This window comes from Anolis carolinensis, chromosome 1, assembly GCF_035594765.1.
Source record: "Anolis carolinensis isolate JA03-04 chromosome 1, rAnoCar3.1.pri, whole genome shotgun sequence".
Lineage (NCBI taxonomy): Eukaryota > Metazoa > Chordata > Lepidosauria > Squamata > Dactyloidae > Anolis > Anolis carolinensis.
This window is the reverse complement of record NC_085841.1, coordinates 38134514-38151756: the sequence shown is the minus strand read 5'-3', so window position 1 is coordinate 38151756 and position 17243 is coordinate 38134514. Positions and strand designations below refer to the sequence as shown.

At 38.1% G+C, this 17243-nt stretch overlaps 1 protein-coding gene across 6 annotated transcripts in view; it reads right to left on the bottom strand.

Annotated features, from left to right (window-relative positions):
• dnah14 (dynein axonemal heavy chain 14) overlaps positions 1-16836 on the bottom strand; it is a 362578-nt gene extending 345742 nt beyond the window's left edge. For 4 of the 6 annotated variants that reach the window (XM_062972581.1, XM_062972591.1, XM_062972598.1 and 1 more), the window contains exons 1-6: positions 16631-16835; positions 12895-13047; positions 9824-9933; positions 5903-6306; positions 5338-5469; positions 2535-2668 (exon numbers count right to left, since the gene is read on the bottom strand). In XM_062972581.1, coding sequence (XP_062828651.1) covers positions 2535-2668; positions 5338-5469; positions 5903-5939 — 303 coding nt within the window. In that variant the 5' untranslated portion in view covers positions 5940-6306; positions 9824-9933; positions 12895-13047; positions 16631-16835. Of the gene's footprint in view, positions 1-2534; positions 2669-5337; positions 5470-5902; positions 6307-9823; positions 9934-12894; positions 13048-16630 lie in introns of all 6 variants that reach the window. The other 2 variants (XM_062972594.1, XM_062972584.1) reach the window with 2 other exon arrangements.
• Between the last annotated feature and the right edge of the window lie 407 nt (positions 16837-17243).

Genomic DNA, 17243 nt, shown 5'->3' with positions numbered 1-17243 from the left:
TTGTAACTGGCAGCAATTGGATAAAAAATGATTATTCCTTTCCCTCTAATTAGGACTTTATTTTTCTTTTCTTTTTGTTGTATGAACGTAGAGGCATGGATGAGGGGTTGTGTTGCCAAGTTTAGTGTTTCTGGGATGTGTAGTTTTGTTGTTTTGACCTAGGCCGAATTTTTTTTTTATCCTTTTATATATATAGATATGGTTAAAAATCCGTTCAAAAATCTGATACTTAAGTATCTCCTGTGTTCTGGAGCAACCTGAATATGGGGGCAAACTTCTTTCAGGTTATAGAAGTCATTTGAGCCTCCATTTTTATATTCTCTTTTATTGTGCTTAAAATTCCATTTTGAACCTGAAATAGCTCACAAAAAGACTGAGCTATTTCAGGTTTAATGCAGGTCATTCTTTCCCATTGTTTGGGGGTACAGTGAAAATACTACTGCATATACCCAAGAACCTTTGTTCTGAGATCATTCTTTCTGCAAGATGTTACCTCCACCTCTTTCTTGCTATTATCTAACAAATGATCCTTGCTTATTATACTATGTTCTCTGTTTGTAACCTTGTTTTTGAAACCTAAAGTTGATTACCAGCTCCATCATTTTCTCTAGTCTTTTATCGCTCCTAGCAGTTTATCAGTTACCCTTTCCCACTGGAAACCTCGGCTCCACTTTCAGCCTAATTTACCAGTGGGTTTACTATTCATTTTTATGTGGCTTATATTTTGATATTTTAAGTTTAGTATACAGTGTTCTTTTCTGTTTTTATTTGCTATTTTACTTTTAATCTCCTCAGTGTAACTTTTGCTTGAGGAAATAAATAGCTTTCTCATTTTCTTTCCTTTCTGCATTGGAAATCCAGTAGGTAGCAATATTTTTCATGTCAGGAGCAACTTGAGAAACTGCAAGTCACTTCTGGTGTAAGAGAATTGGCTGTCTGGAAGGACGCTCCCCAGGGGATGCCCGGAAGTTTTACCATACTATGCGAGGCTTCTGTCATGTCCCTGCATGGGAAGCTGAAGCTGACAGACAGGAGCTCACCCCACTCCCCGAATTCGAACTGCCAACCTTTTGTTCAACAGTCCTGCTGGCACAAAGGTTTAAACCCATTGTGCCACTGAGAGCACCTTATTAAGTAGCAATGATTTATGCCTTTTCCCCTTCTCATTGATTTGCTGGGTAGCTATCAATTAAGCTCCATTGTTTTTAGTCTTTTCTCTCCCCCCACCATGCTGAGATTATCTCTGAGAGCCGCTATTTTTTATTTCTGGCTCAGATTTTATCCCTTTTTTCCATATTGCCAGAGAACATAAAATATATTACTATGGTTGGTTTAGTAGTAAAACAAAAACTGTCAGAGAAGAGATGAATAGTTAATGGCCGCAATGAAAAAAGAACATGGTTCTGGCAGGAAAAGATTGGCATGTGGGAATACCCAATACTAGTGGATTACTCTCTAATGCAATTAAAAGAACATCTTGGTGTTCTTGTTAGAATACACATGTAAGTTACAAAGAAGTACAATTTGGAAACAGTTCTCCCTTGTTATTGGCTAACTGCTGCTGCCTTGTGGCTATTTTATTGCTCCTGCAACAATATTGATTTAACTGTTTGGGGAACTCTGGATTCACAAGCCAGACTTTATCATACATTCTATCATGAAATAAAGTGTCTTCAAATTTCAATTATAAAGGGACATTTTCCCCTTTATAATTGACATAAGCAGGTTCTAGGAATCTTTATGAAGTGTGAAAGATTTTAATGGTAGCCACCTATTTATCAATGTAACTAGCTTGTGCCATTATAATCTTCTCTGGCTTCCACTGTACGTATGTCATCAAGCAAGCTCATCAGTCAGCCTCTGTATGTCAACATAATAGCTCTTTCACATTTCAGGTTCTGCGCTTGTAAAATAGGGATAGGAAACAACACAAAGTACATTTTACATCTACACACTATCTGGGTCTCAAACTTAAGTGAAAAGCAAACACAGCCTAATGTTTCTAAGAGTGCTGAGGGATGCTGTGGGTTGTAATGCAAAAAGTAGCTTTCTCAACTCTGCAATACATACAGGCATACTCCAGAAAAGTACTTCATTGACCAAATACACATCCATCTGTGGCCTAGTTACAATTATAACATTAAGGAAGCATCAGAAAAGCTGAGATATAAACTGAAGCACCATTTTGATATGCCAGCTGCAACAGTAGAATTTCAATTCTACCAGTATAAAACCAGAACCTGGAAAAGTTACTTTGGGTGCCTACGACTCCCAGAATTCCCCATCTTGGCCACGTCATGGAAATTATTGTAAGTCATATTGAATCCCATTTTGGGGAAAGGCAGAATATGAATAAAGATATGAGTTTCAAAAAGTAACTTGCTAGAAACTAAATAGAATTTCGCCATTACTTAATAGGACTTAATAACTAATCATGTTAAAATCATTTCTTTCATTAACTAACTAGGTATTTGTGATTTGAACAGCAAGCAAATGATTTTTTTAAAAACGAACTCAATGACAAATATATATACCGGCAATGTAATCTTCTGCTTATCAGTTCTACCATCTTCGTTAGCTATGAATCCACATCTTGGTAATGATGTCTCCCATCCAAGTTTATCTCTCAGTCTCAAAATATGTGATATCACATCATCAATAATGGGCTCTTAGAGGGAAAAGAGGTCAGTCAATGTTATTTTCAGTATTGTGTAATTTGTCAAAGTGGGCCTGTTGTTCAGTTTAACTATGCTGCCACATAAAGCAAAGACTTGTGATGATAATCCACTCAAATCATTCTTACATTGAGGTCATGTTAAGCGATTAGACTACAGTGACATTATGCTAAACTGCATTTTAGCACACTATGAGTAGGGCTCAGACTCTCTTCCATTTACCTCACATGCTCTGTCCTTTGCACAGATAAACAGGTTTGCAAGCTTCCATTACTGTCTTTGATTATGTGTAATATATAATAGCTTAAATGAAGATGAAATGTTATATTGCTAATTTAACATGAAGGCCCAGTCTTGCCAAAAAGGAAACATCCAGGAATAGGTCAATCTGTTGCCCAGGCAAGGCAAGTGATGACATCATCTAAATTAAGTCATTTTAATTGGAACCCTAACTCCTCCATGCAGTTCCATACAAAAGCCAAAGACAGAATAAAAAAAGAAGAGAACGTGTTTGCCACTAAAAGGCTGAATGTCTTCTCCTTGGCAAGAATAACCTCATAGTAACTTCCCAACATGGGGCCCCTGGTAGCACAGTGTGTTAAAGCACTGAGCTGCTGAACTTGGGGACCAAAAGGTGCCAGGTTCAAATCCCGGGAGCGGAATGAGCGCCCGCTGTTAGCCCCAACTTCTGCCAACCTAGCAGTTCGAAAACATGCAAAATGTGAGTAGATCAATAGGTACCGTTCCGGCAGGAAGGTAACGGCGCTCCATGCAGTCATGCCGGCCACATGACCTTGGAGGTGTCTACAGACAACGCCAGTTCTTCGGCTTAGAAATGGAGATGAGCACCAACCCCCAGAGTCAGTCATGACTGGACTTAATGTCAGGGGAAAACCTTTACTTTTACCTAACTCCCCAACATAACATTCTCTACCATCAGAGAAAGATGAAGGTAGGTTGCTGATGGAGTACATCTACACATTTATTCTAAGGGAACACTGGTCAAAAATGCTTGCAAAATGACAGCAGATCTGGTCGAGTCTCTTATTAACGCTGTGCATTTTCTTTTTCTTCTTACTTTATTATTACAGTAGAGTCTCACTTATCCAACACTCGCTTATCCAACGTTCTGGATTATCCAACACATTTTTGTAGTCAATGTTTTCAATATATCATGATATTTTGGTGCGAAATTTGTAAATACAGTAATTACTACGTAGCATTACTGCGTATTGAACTACTTTTTCTACCAGATTTGTTGTATAACATGATGTTTTGGTGCCAAATTTGTAAAATCATAACCTAATTTGATGTTTAATAGGCTTTTCCTTTATGCCTCCTTATTATCCAACATATTCGCTTATCCAACATTCTGCCGGCCCATTTATGTTGGATAAGTGAAACTCTACTGTATTATATTATTGTTGTTATTTTATTCTTACAAGTTTATTACTCTTCTTGCTGCACTGTAAAAAAAATGTGGTATTTCACCTGGCATGCCCCTCACAGTGAAGCCAACTCATTCCTGACAAATATCTAATGAAAGAGAAGCTGAAAATCCCCAGAAAACATGTGCTGAAGTTAGGATGCTAACATTATTAGCATAGTCAAACCACTAGGTGTCATCTACAACTTTAATATATAACAGAGTGAGGGGGGAAAACATGGTTTGGGAAGGCACACTGATTTACCAGGGGTTGGGAAAGAAGATGCTACAACTAAAATGCAACTAAGGGATTTTTTTTTATTTTTTACACTTTTAAAATTTACTGATACTAAACAAAGAATAAACCCAAATAAATTAAGTACAGACTAAGAAAACAGAGGTTGCCAAGAAACAGTGGATCTGTTCTGATATGACCTGCTCTGGGCAAAGGTAGGAGTTTTTTGTTTTGTTTTGTTTTGGTGTCAGGAGCGATTAGAGAAACTGCAAGTCGCTTCTGGTGAAAGAACTGCATAGAGAAACTAGGGATCCAATGAAAAAGACTCATCTTTTGTCTTGCCTGACTGGCAGAAAAGATTATATTCCTGAATGGCTCCTTTTCCACTAGCAAGAGAATACTGTTTTACTCCATCTGTAACAAGCAGGAATAATGCAATCTTCCAAACACTGTTTGACTACTGCTTCCAATATACTATGCCATTAATTATAATGGTTATAGAGAAAAAGTCCTGTTCTTGGTACCCAAGGTAAATTTAAAACAAGACTATTCCAAACAAAATTATTTCAGAAGCTGTCCAGTTTAAATTATTTCATTTAATTTTCCCTAGCTATGTTACAAATAAAATTACAATTAAGTAAAAGCAAACAAAATTGTTCAGGGAAACATCCAGGCATACATGAACTCAGGAAAAGTCTACCAGTATGTTTGTTTGTAGCAAATTAAACTAAACTATATGCTTATGTTATGTGCGTACAGGAAAACAATATAGCCAGGATAGGCAAGTCTAGGCCATATAGCCAATGGTAAAAAAATTCTGGGAGTTACAGTTCAACAAAACCTAGAGGATATCATGGTTCTCACTATTTTTAAATGAGATGCAATCATTTTGTCTTTGCTCTGATAAATCACAATGTAAATCAATGCATAAAATAATGAACAACAAATAGTGCTGGCTTCAACAACGGTAAGTGGCAACATCTCAGTTTTGATGTACATACCAGTTTTGTCATAAGAGGGAGGAGACTTTTTTCTGACAAATTTGTGATTATACCCTGCTTGAAATTTCATACATGTTCTTCTGTGGCAACTTAACTGTGAAGAAACAGTTTGCACTTCAATTTTTTCTTGAGCTGTAACAGAAAATAAATATCTATAACTGCTGCTCAAAGTAACCTGATATATATAACTAAATGCTGCTTTTAAATCAGTGTTCCCAATATCCAAACTTTATGGTGTCCATGTAATTTCTGATACTTGCGCAGCTCAAAGACTTTTTAAAGCTTATTGTGTTTTGCAAAATAACAGAAGTAATCAGTATCTGCATGCAGGACAATTCAGACTCAGGACAAGGAAAATCACACAGCAGCTACAACTATGTATTATACAAATAAAATTGAGTTACTATTTCTCACTTAAATTAAAAAGGGACATAGTTCCAAATAACAAATATCAGTTCATGGTGCATAGTGACCAGATAGTCCTTTGATTTAGTGCCTTTCATGCAAACAGCAATACATTCTAGCGAGTCAGAAGAGATTATTCTGATTGTTGGCAGTCAAATACCTTTTGCATAGGACACTTTAAAAGTATCCTCCTCCATATCCTCTTCTCATGTCTACAAAAGGGTTAAAATCTAATTCTTCTTGCATAACTTTCACCCATTTACATATAGTACACAAAAGAAAAGGGAAAATGTCCTTTTCTATTCAAAATTTGTCATTATAAAACCATTTAACAATTTCTAAGCTGCATTTCCAACATAGACCTATCTATTATACTTTCCTTCACATTCAGCAAAAGTATCAACAGTGCAGCTAGAATCTTCATAGAGAGGAGTAATAGAAAGCTTCTCTGTGCTCTTGCTTTTCAGATTAGAATATTCTAAGATCTTCTGTTCATTCCACTCAGCCACTTCATTAGCATGGTCAACAACTGGTTTTGTTCTTTCCTTATATATTCTTGAGAAACTAAAAAGCAAAAAAACAAAATATACATATATATCTATAAATACTGTCATGATATATTTACTAGGCAGAGGCAACTTTAACAAAACAGCCCCAACTCCTCCAGGACAGTATTGACAAGGAAACTGTGGCAGATACTGTCCTATTGTGCCTAGAATAAAATATTCTTTGGAAGAACTCATAACTACTTAGATCCATGAACCCCGGAATCTTTTTCCTCACAATGTAACTGGGCTTGCTGCCAAGAGACTAACCAATGAGACATGTCATTCTCTTCATTAAAAAATGAGAAAGGGGAACCAAACTACTATTATTCACTTTTCCACATAATCACCAGACAACTGGATAAATTTCTGCCAAAGATGAACCAGTTTTCTGAAGCCGTCACGGAAAAAGTCGACACTCTGTTTCCGCAACCAGCGCCTCACAGTTCTCTCAATGTCTTCATCAAAAGCATAATGATGTCCCCGCAGATCCTCTTTCATTATTGGGAACAGATGGAAGTCAGATGGTGCTAAATCTGGACTGTATGGAGGATGCCGTACAGTGGTGAGATCCAGTCTCTGAAGTTCTGCTGTGGTGGCATGTGAAGTGTGTGGTCTGGCATTGTCATGCTACAGGAAAACATTTCCCTTTTCCTTTTGGACCCTTGTTAGCTGTCATTTCAAAGTTCGCAATGTTGTGATGTAACGCTCTGAAATTATTGTTGTCCCACGTTCAAGGAAATCAACATGGATAACACCATCTGCATCCAGAACACTGTTACCATGATTTTTCCAGCTGAGGGCTATGTCTTGAATTTCTTTCTCTGGGGCGAGTCTTTGTGTTGATATTCCATAGACTGACACTTCATTTCCAGGTCGTAATGGTGTACCCACGTTTCGTCTCCTGTCACAATTGAATGGAGAAAGGCATCATCTTCATTTTCGTAACGCGAGAGGAGTTCCTGGCAAATTTCAAGTCTGTGCGCTTTCATTTCAGGTGTCAGCATCCTGGGTATCCATCGTGCACAGATCTTCTGATAGCCAAGCAAAGCAATATTGTGACACATACGTTCTTGTGAAATGCCGATTATGCTTGAAATTTCTCTCTGAGTAATATGACGATCATCCTGAATCAATCTGTCTGCTTTTTGCTTGTGAAACTCGGTGGTTGCTGTCACAGGACGTCCAACTCTTGTTTGTCACGCAAGTCAGATGTTCCCACCTCAACATCTTTAAACTTACTCGCCCAACGACACACAGTACTCACATCAAAACAATCACCACAAACAGCTTGCATTCTCAGATGAATATCCTTTGGGGTGACACCTTCTGCTGTCAAGAATTCAATGACTGCACGTTACTTTAGTCGCATTGACCGACCATCTGCACAGGGTTCCATACTTTAACAACACAACTGGGGCGCACAAAGGTATAAATGCTTAGCGGTTAAGAAACAACGTTTCATTACAACTCTCCTCCAATCCTTTTCTTCATAAAAAGGAATGCTATATTACTACGTAAATACAGATTTTCGATTATCTTTAACTTATTCTGACTACTTCTCTAACCACCTTTAATTAACGTCCTCCCTGACTCTTACTAACAAACTATCATGACTCTCCAGCTAACTCCTTCACTTACTGACTTCAACTCCCATAGAATGTTCAGTTGGGGTTTTGTTTTCTTCAACTGCCATCCTTGACTCTCTCATCTTTCAAGTCTTGGCACCCGCTCATTTGCATATGACCAATCAGGTCGCTCTTATGCAAAATAGCTGGTGCTGCTGCTCCCTGAGAACCACAAAATGGCTGCTCAGACGCCAGCCCTATAAGGTAGGTCAAGTCCCAACATCAGCAAGCATATTTAAAATTCTACATTATAACTAGGCATTTTGTTACAACAAGCGTTCAATGCTAAGGGTTTCCGCCAAATGGGAATGTAGAGGAGAGTCTACTGAACAAGCCAATACTTGCCGCATACCAGTACTGCCATCTGTTGAGGAATTATGAAGGTGGAAGCATTACTTTTCATTCAACCCTCGTATAATAAAATGTCACTCAGGCTTGTACAACAAATAAATGTATCTTTACTCCACTTCAAAAGTTCAAACAAGGCAACAATATATATAACAGTCTTTCTGAATTCACACAGAGAACATGGGAATAAACAGTTCCTTTAAATATGCCTTATTTGTCGTATAAATAACTAGGCTTCGGAGAGTTTGGCAGCCATTTCCCTGACCATTTTCAATCAGCGCACTCCTCCCTCTCCGAGATGAAAGTGGCAGTTCAAACCGTTTGTCTCTACAGCAAGCAACAGACAGCAGCCAATCTGAATTCTGGCTCCTGGCTGGCTCAGCCAATCAGCTATCGCCACATGGCTTTCCATCACGGCGTCTTTTTACAAACCCTCACAAATGTGAGGACAGAGGCAGTGGAGAAATGGTTGTCACAGGGCCAGGCTGTGGTGTAGCTGGTTTATAGCCAGCAGCAATAAATCACTGCTGACCGAAAGGTCATCGGTTCGAAGCCCACAGACTATTTAATAGCCTAGCTTATTGTCCACTTAAGCAGTACAAAAACAGCTGCAGCTGTGAGTAGAGAATTTAGGGACTGCTTAACGTGGGGAGGTTAATATAATTTAATTTACAACACCATAAAACTGTCGGCAAACAGAGAGCAAGGAGGAAGTACTACAATCAAAAGGATTCGGTGTCACAATGGATGAAGCGGCAGCTCCCCCTATGGCCGGAATCGAGCATAATAACCTCATGTAGCCGGAAGTTGGAAAATGTTAAAATTACCTCTACTGTCTGTCAGTATATGTTGCATGTCAGGCACCTATAGAGATCACAATTTGCATTGCTTTGAAACTGCAACATATTTCTTTACAAGATACAGCCAAGAATCATTTGATGTATGACCAAGTCCCCTAAGTATGCAAAGGAACTTGTAACACCTTTGGGAATAACTGAAAGAAATTGGGACCATAAGCTTTTGTTGACTTAAATCTACTTCATCAGATGCATGAACTGACATGCCTTAAGAACAGATCTTTATGAATAAAGAAAGTAATAGGTCCTTAACAAAGGTAACAAAGTAAACCTTTCCCCTGAAACTCTAGGAGACAAAATCTTTCAGATGTTCTGGACTCAAGCTGTAAATGGCTTGAAAGGTGGTAACTACTTGTAGCGGTAAATGGAATCTTGCTGTTCCACTAAAAAAATAGTACTTAAAGGGCTAAAAAATTTTTTCCTAATCCTGATTCATCTCCACCCCACAGCTATTATTCTTAACATCTACAGAAGGCTGAAGGGGAGAAGACACCTTAAGATCGTGCATTTAACATCATATCTAGATTAACCCCAATATTCTGTAGCTATAATTAAGCTGTTATTTGTACATCTATTAAATCAATGGAAATTATATATGTGTTGACTAACCAAGCTGTTAGTCTGAATGGGACTAACAACTGGATTTATCGCTACCCTTTTGACTTTTACCAAATAATTAAATAGTGATACAAGGTTTACGTACACATACTCAAAACCCAACTCTCCTTCTTTGTTTTTTTCTTTGCGTTTTCTTGCAGTATTTGTTCTGCAAACAGCTGTGCGGAGATCTGAAGAAATATCTGCAGGAAATAACTTTAACAAAAGAGCCAGTGAGAACTTATTAACTTTAGTAAGTTAGAATACTGTGATCTGTATTAGACTGTTTAGTATTGCAGCTGAGTGGGCATCACATATTGCTCATTTTACTATGTCACATTCACATTAAAATATTCTCATTTTATATCAAAATTGGAATTACATGGCCTCCCTAGTGGTCTTAGCTTGTGCCTAGCCTAACAGTATTCCTTAGCCATACTGGTTAGCTGTGAAGTAACTATTACAACAACCTCTAGAGGGTGACATGATTCCCACTTCTGTTCTAGTATACATGTTATTCAATACTAAATAACATGTCAAAATATCAAACATTAATATGCCACTAAGCATTTTCTTTTATAAAGTAAACCTTACCATTTAACGCCATTAAAAATGTCAAATATTAATAAAAACCATCCAAAAAATTGCTGGAGAGGCTGTCAGGAAGTGGGAACATATATACATATGTAGTGGCATTTTAAATATGTAAGGAAATTTTGGTATAAAATATTTAAAGAGATAGAGGATATAATGAACATCAAATTGAAAAGAAGCCCTGTTATTGCATTATTATCAATTTATAATGAAAATAAAATGGATAAAAAAGAAAAAGAAGCAATAACAAATTTATTGACAATAGCAAGACTGCTTATATCAAGGAACTGGAGAAAAGTAATAGATGTTCAGATTGAAGAATGGTATAAGGAAGTATGGAAATTGGCAATAAATGATAAGCTAACATGCAAATTAAAAGTTAAAAGAGGGATATGGAAAAAAATGATTTTGAGGATATATGGGGGAAATTTATTGAGAAAGGACTCCAAAAAAGGGATGGAGGGCTACCGCCTCAGGAAGAAATGAGATTTTGGTTAGACAATGCATAAGAAGTGACTCGGGGTGGGAGGGGGGATACACAGTGGTGAAGAAATATAGATGGACAAATGTTAATGATGTAGTAGATATAAATCAACAGTAGATATAAAAGAATGGTGCAAGTATTGTATGATACATTAAATATCTGCTATGTGAAAAAAGTAATTATTGTATGAAAAATTTTAAATTCAATAAAAACTATTTTAAAAATAAAAAATAATAAAGTAAACCTCTGTTTTTCAGGATATTTTAGAGCTTGTCTACCCTAGCTCAAATCACACAAATGCACTGCTGACAGTCCTCAGGATGTAAAGCAACCTCTGATGAATATTCCAGGTTTGTTTTACTTTAATTTGATTTTGCCTTGATTTAGACAAAGTCATCCGATACTCCAGAATTTGATTGATACTCTTGAGTGTTCCAGGGCTTCAGAATACTGGACTGGTGATCAGGTCTATTTCAGCTGATCAGAAGAAACAGCGACAGCAAGCAACATAGAAGATGCAGTTAAGACCAGTGCAGTCCCAACTGATCTTGGCAATAGCTGCAAACCAGATTTACACTAAACTAGTCTGCCCAATATAAACTAGTCCTTAAAGCCTTAGACAGCATTTCCATTTAAAAAGCCATAGAAATTTGGGCCACAGATAATTCCAACAAGTTTAAATGTTATAGACTGAGTATGCAGAATTCTGTTTATCATAATATCAATATACTTAACATCTTAGTTAAGGAACTACCCAGCTAATTTTTAAGCATGAATTTTAAACAAGTGTCCTTTGTTTAATCTGTTTTGTGTATTTTAATATGTATTTTATAGAAATACATTTTAATACTATCTTTTATAGAATTATTTTAATATGTGCATTTCGGGTATCATTACAATGTTATGTGTTTTAATTATTCTGTAACCCGCCTTGAGACATGAGGAGAGATGGGTAAGAAATAAAATTATTATTACTATAATTATTATTGGCTCAGAATCCCTCAAAGTTCTGTCTTGTGCCCTATGCTACTTAACATAAGCATGAAAACACTGGAAGACATACAGCGTTTTGGGGTTAGGTATCACCAGTATGCCTTTGAAAAGTGATCAGAAACTTAAGTTGGCACAAAAAGCTTCATACAGATTAACTGATTATCTACAAGAAGCACATAACTCTTGTTGCAACAGCTTGTTGCTAATTCATTTCACAATTCAGGCACGATTCAAAGTGCTGGTTTTGATCTATAAAGCCTTATTTGGCTTCCGTCTGTTATTTGAAGAAACATATCTCCTTTTAACAGCTCCTTAGGTCTCTATGATCATTGATCTAAACAGGCCCTTCTCTTTGGCCCCTCTACACTGCCATATAATTCAGATTCTCAAAGCAGATAATCTGGATTTTACATGGCAGTGTAAGAAGGGGCTTGAGTCCCACCACCTTCCAAAACTGTATGGGGAACAAAAGAGAGGCCTTCTTGGTGGCTGCTTCAACTTGGGAACTCCCTCCATAAAGAGGCCAGGATGGACTCATCTTTGCTCTCCTTCCATCAGCAGATTAAAACATTTCTATGCCATTGGATTTTAAAAACTGCCTGGAATAGATTTTTAATGCTGTGTGATACTGTTTTTAAGGTTTATATGTAGTCTTTAATGTTTTAACTTCATACAGTTTAATCTCTTTTATATACTTTTTTATTTATAATTTAATTAATGTCTTTGTATAATTTTATTTTATGTTGCTTTTAAATATGTTGTTAGCCACCTTGAGCCCAGTTATTGGAAGAAAGACGACCTATAAATGAAATAAATAAATCAGTAAGATGGAGATGCAAGAATGTAAACTTTCTTTCCCTGCATCATTTTAACCATCTTTGTCTGACGAAATTAGTAACCTTTGAAAGCTATAGTCATGCATTTTGTGCCTTTTCGATGGCCTAATAAAGGTAATCCAACAAATAGTTTAGATTTATTTTAATGCCACCATAACCTCCTGTCAATTATCATGAAGGCCAGAAAAAGTCTAGTAACATATTTTGGATCATCTTGAAAGGCAGCACCAATTTCAGTAGCTTAAGTAACATACTATTCTAGTCACTCACTAGTGGATGTTCATCTCCTGCAATTCTAGAAGCTTCTTCGTGTTTAAGAAACTTTCCTTTCACCATATGTGGCACATTTGTGTCATCTGGTTTATGCTGTAGACGAGATGTCAGCAGTTTTTGCTGTTGTCTTATCTTCTCATTCATCTTAGCCTAATATATTTTTTCCAACATCAAAAACATAATTAGAATATTCACTTAAAACATAGTATAATCTGCACTTGCAGAGTTATGTAAACTAGTCACATAATAACATTTAACTTTATGTTGGTCTTTGACCCTCCAGGCCTGCACAACCTGCAGCCCTCCAGGTGTTTGGGACTCCTACACCCAGAAGCTCTAGCCAGCTTGTCCAATGGTCAGGAATTCTGGGAGCTGAAATCCAAAAACATCTGGAGGGCCAAATGATGGGTATGCCTGCTTCAATCAATCAATTTATTTATTTATTTATTTATTTACAGTATTTATATTCATTCCGCCCTTCTCACCCCAAAGGGGACTCAGGGTGGATCACATTACACATATAAGGCAAACATTCAATGCCTTTAACATAGAACAAATACAAGACAAACATAGGCTCCGAGCTGGCCTCGAACTCATGACCTCTTGGTCAGAGTAATTGGTTGCAGCTGGCTGGCTGCTCATCAGCCTGCGCCACAGCCTGGGCCTGCAAAGCTAGCATAAAATGGGCAGGATTAAAGCAAATTCATACTTTCATAAGTTCAGAAATATTTATGTAGTCTTCTAAAACATATTTAAAGATGTTTCAAATGCATTCATATCAAATCATATTAGAATTGCCATCTTCTACCTCAGTTTTCCAAGCTTTGTGTGTTGACACATTTATATGCTGGCTAGTGTGTACAGAGAAGTGAGTCTTTTAAAGGCAAGCTTTTAAAGACGAAGGTGTTTAAAACCACCAAGGGCTGTTGTGATTTTGTGATGTGATTTTATGTGCTTTTATGGTTTTAACCTGGATTGTTTTAATATGAATGTTGTTTAATACTGTTTTAATATTTGTATATTTTAAGTTGTACTTAAATGCTTTTAGTTGTGAGCCGCTTTGAGTCTCCGAATTGAGAGAAAAAGTGGAATATAAATAAACAAAATGAATAAAAAATATGTGAAATAAGATTTAAAAAATATAAATGAAAGGTTTTCATGAGATAAGTTGTGTCCCCATACATCAGGCATGAGCAAACTTGGGCCCTCCGGGTGTTTTGGATTTCAACTCCCAGAAATCTCAGCCATTTTACCAGCTATTAGGAATTGTGGGAGTTGAAATCCAAAACATCTGGAGGAGCAGGGTTTTTGTTTGTTTTTTTCATCAAATTAAATTCCAAATATAGTAACCAACAAAAACATATGCAAGAAAAACATATTAAAACAGTATCTGCATCGGGAAAGTACATCGTAGTATGGAGTTTTCTTAGTGTATTAATAATTGAGAAACTCTGCTCCAGCAATTACTTTCTTTACAGATGTTGAGTTCAATGAACTTCTTTTCCTATCTCTATCCAAACCAGAGTAGTTATGCCTGTATATTGTGCCAGTAGGATATAAATAATTACCTTTTTACAATCTTAGATTTGTTTCCCAAAAGGTAAAAAATCTAAAACACATGGCCCAAGTTTGCCCATGCCTGCCATACATTGTGTTTACAATTCATGTATGTATCCGAATCTCTTATAAGGCGCTGGTTAACTTTAGCCTCTGGTTTGCTAAAAAAAACCAGAATGATGGTTTCAAAATGATGCATGTTTACAAAATGTGTCACCAAGATGAAATGTTTGGAAAGCTCTGTTCCATCCCCTTGATTTTCCAGTTTTCCCCTCCTTGTTTTGCTTTTTTTATGCTAGTACACCAAATGACATTCTATGAGTTGTTCTCAACCTGTGGGTCTCCAGATGTTTTGGCCTTCAACTCCCAGAAATCCTAACACCTGGTAAACTGGCTGGGATTTCTGGGAGTTGTAGGCCAAAACACCTGGGGACCCACAGGTTAAGAACCACTGATCTACGCCCAACACCACTAGGGAAATTATACTGTTTAGCCCAGGCAAGGGCAAACTTCGGCTCTCAAGGTGTTTTGGACAACTCCCACAATTCCTAACAGCCAGTAGGCTGGGTTGCTGTGAGTTTCCCAAGCTGTATGACCATGTTCCAGAAGCATTCTCTCCTGATGTTTTGCCCACCTCTATGGTAGGCATCCTCTGAGGTTGTGAGGTCTGTTGGAAAACTATACAAGTGGGGTTTATATATCTGTGGAAGGTCCAGGATGGGAGAAAGAACTCTTCTCTGCTTGAGCCAAGTGTGAATGGTGCAATTGGCCACCTTGATTAGCACCAAATGGCCTTCCAGCTTCAAAGGCTGGCTTCTTCCTGCATGGGGGAATACTTTATTGGGAGGTGTTAGCTGGCCCTGATTATTTCATGTCTGGAATTCATCTGTTTTCCAAGTTGTGTTTTTTGTTTAATTTTAGAATTTTTAGCTGTTAGGAATTGTGGTAGTTGAAGTTCAAAACACCAAAGTTTGCCTATGCCGGTACTGCACCACCTAATATCCGCCAGGAAGTAGCAGCCAGCAATGAAACAACCAAGGCATTGATTGACATCTCCGGCTCATTCTCTGTTAGGATATCAACCAGCATGCCAATGTCTTAAATCATGAAAGAGCTTCCAAGATCTACAGAAATACTTGCAGGAACACTTCAGCAAGCGAGAGTCCAAAAGTGGCAGGCTAAAACCCGGAACCTCAATCAGTGGCTGATGCCGGAGAAACTTTCTCCTGGGTACACAGAAGACTGGACAACTTGGAAGGCGCTGAACAAACTGCACTCTGGCATCATGAGATCGGGCCAGAATGTGGAGTCCATGACATGCGAGTGTGGAGAATAAACCACAGACCATTTACTACAGCGCAGCCTGATCCCTGCCATGTGCACAATGGAGGACCTTACAGTGACACCAGTGGCACTCAAAGTGGCTAGCTTCTGGTCAATGGAAATTTAGCATAAAGCCAACTTTGTGGTTTTTATACCTTATTACTGCATTCTCAATTTGCTTCTGACAGGATAAATAAGCCAAGTGACAAAAGAAGAGTTCCTTTCCAAAGCTAACGTTTCTTCCTGGATTAAAAGACGGCCTGCCTCTCCTGTGGTTTGTCCTGAGAGAAGGGAAGCATGTGCACAAAGACACTGGCGAACATCTCAGAGCCAGATATCCCCGCCAGTTTACCAGCTGTTAAGAACTGTGGGAGCTGAAGTACAAAATACCTGGAGGCCCAAAGCCTGGGAACCACTGCCTCTGATCAACACTTACAAACATAAGCCTGTGTGCGCGCCCCCTCCTGCTTCCCCCCTCTTAATAGAGTCTCACTTATCCAACATTCGCTTATCCAACGTTCTGGATTATCCAACGCATTTTTGTAGTCAATGTTTTCAATATATCGTGATATTTTGGTGCTAAATTTGTAAATACAGTAATTACTACATAGCATTACTGCATATTGAACTACTTTTTCTGTCAAATTTGTTGTTAAATATGATGTTTTGGTGCTTAATTTGTAAAATCATAACCTAATTTGATGTTTAATAGGCTTCTCCTCAATCTCTCCTTATTATCCAACATATTCGCTTATCCAACGTTCTGCCGGCCCGTTTATGTTGGATAAGTGAGACTCTACTGTATTTCGTTTTTCCACTCGATATGAGGCACTGTCCCCACCCTCTCATTCACCTTTTTAGACGGTTATCTCCTCAGACTTCGCAAGGTGGCCGAATGGAAAGGAGAAAGGAGAATGAGTCTTTCCTTAAGGAGAATCTCACAGTTCCCCTGCCTTCCCTACAGCCTGGCCGTTACTGGTTGCCTCTCCCGCAGGTGTCAGAAGCGACCGTTATTCCAACGCCCGGCCGCTCCCCCTCCCTCAGCTCCCGTTCTCTCATGTGATTGGCTGCCCAAGGAGGCAGCGCGCGGGGGGGGGGGCGAGCCGCCGTGCTCGTGCGCGTGCGCAGCCGAGTCTCCCTCAGACTCCGCGCCTTTTTTTCTCCCATTTAGGAATTGAGTGGTGGAGAAGCGAGAACTTGGCTATAATTTGCGCAGTAGAATTGACACTACTTTTACTGCCTCAGTACAATAGAATCATGAGAGCTACACTTTTTACAAGGTCTTTGGTCGGCTCAGAAATGCTGGACAACCAGCCTGCCAGGCTACACAAAGAAGCTAATGAAATCCACAAGCGTGTGGACAATTTCAACAGAAAGGAAGAAACCATGAAAATGAACAAAATCTGGCTACCAGTATTTTTTTAAAAACGAAAAAAACCAGGACAGCAAATAAAGAACAACACTCA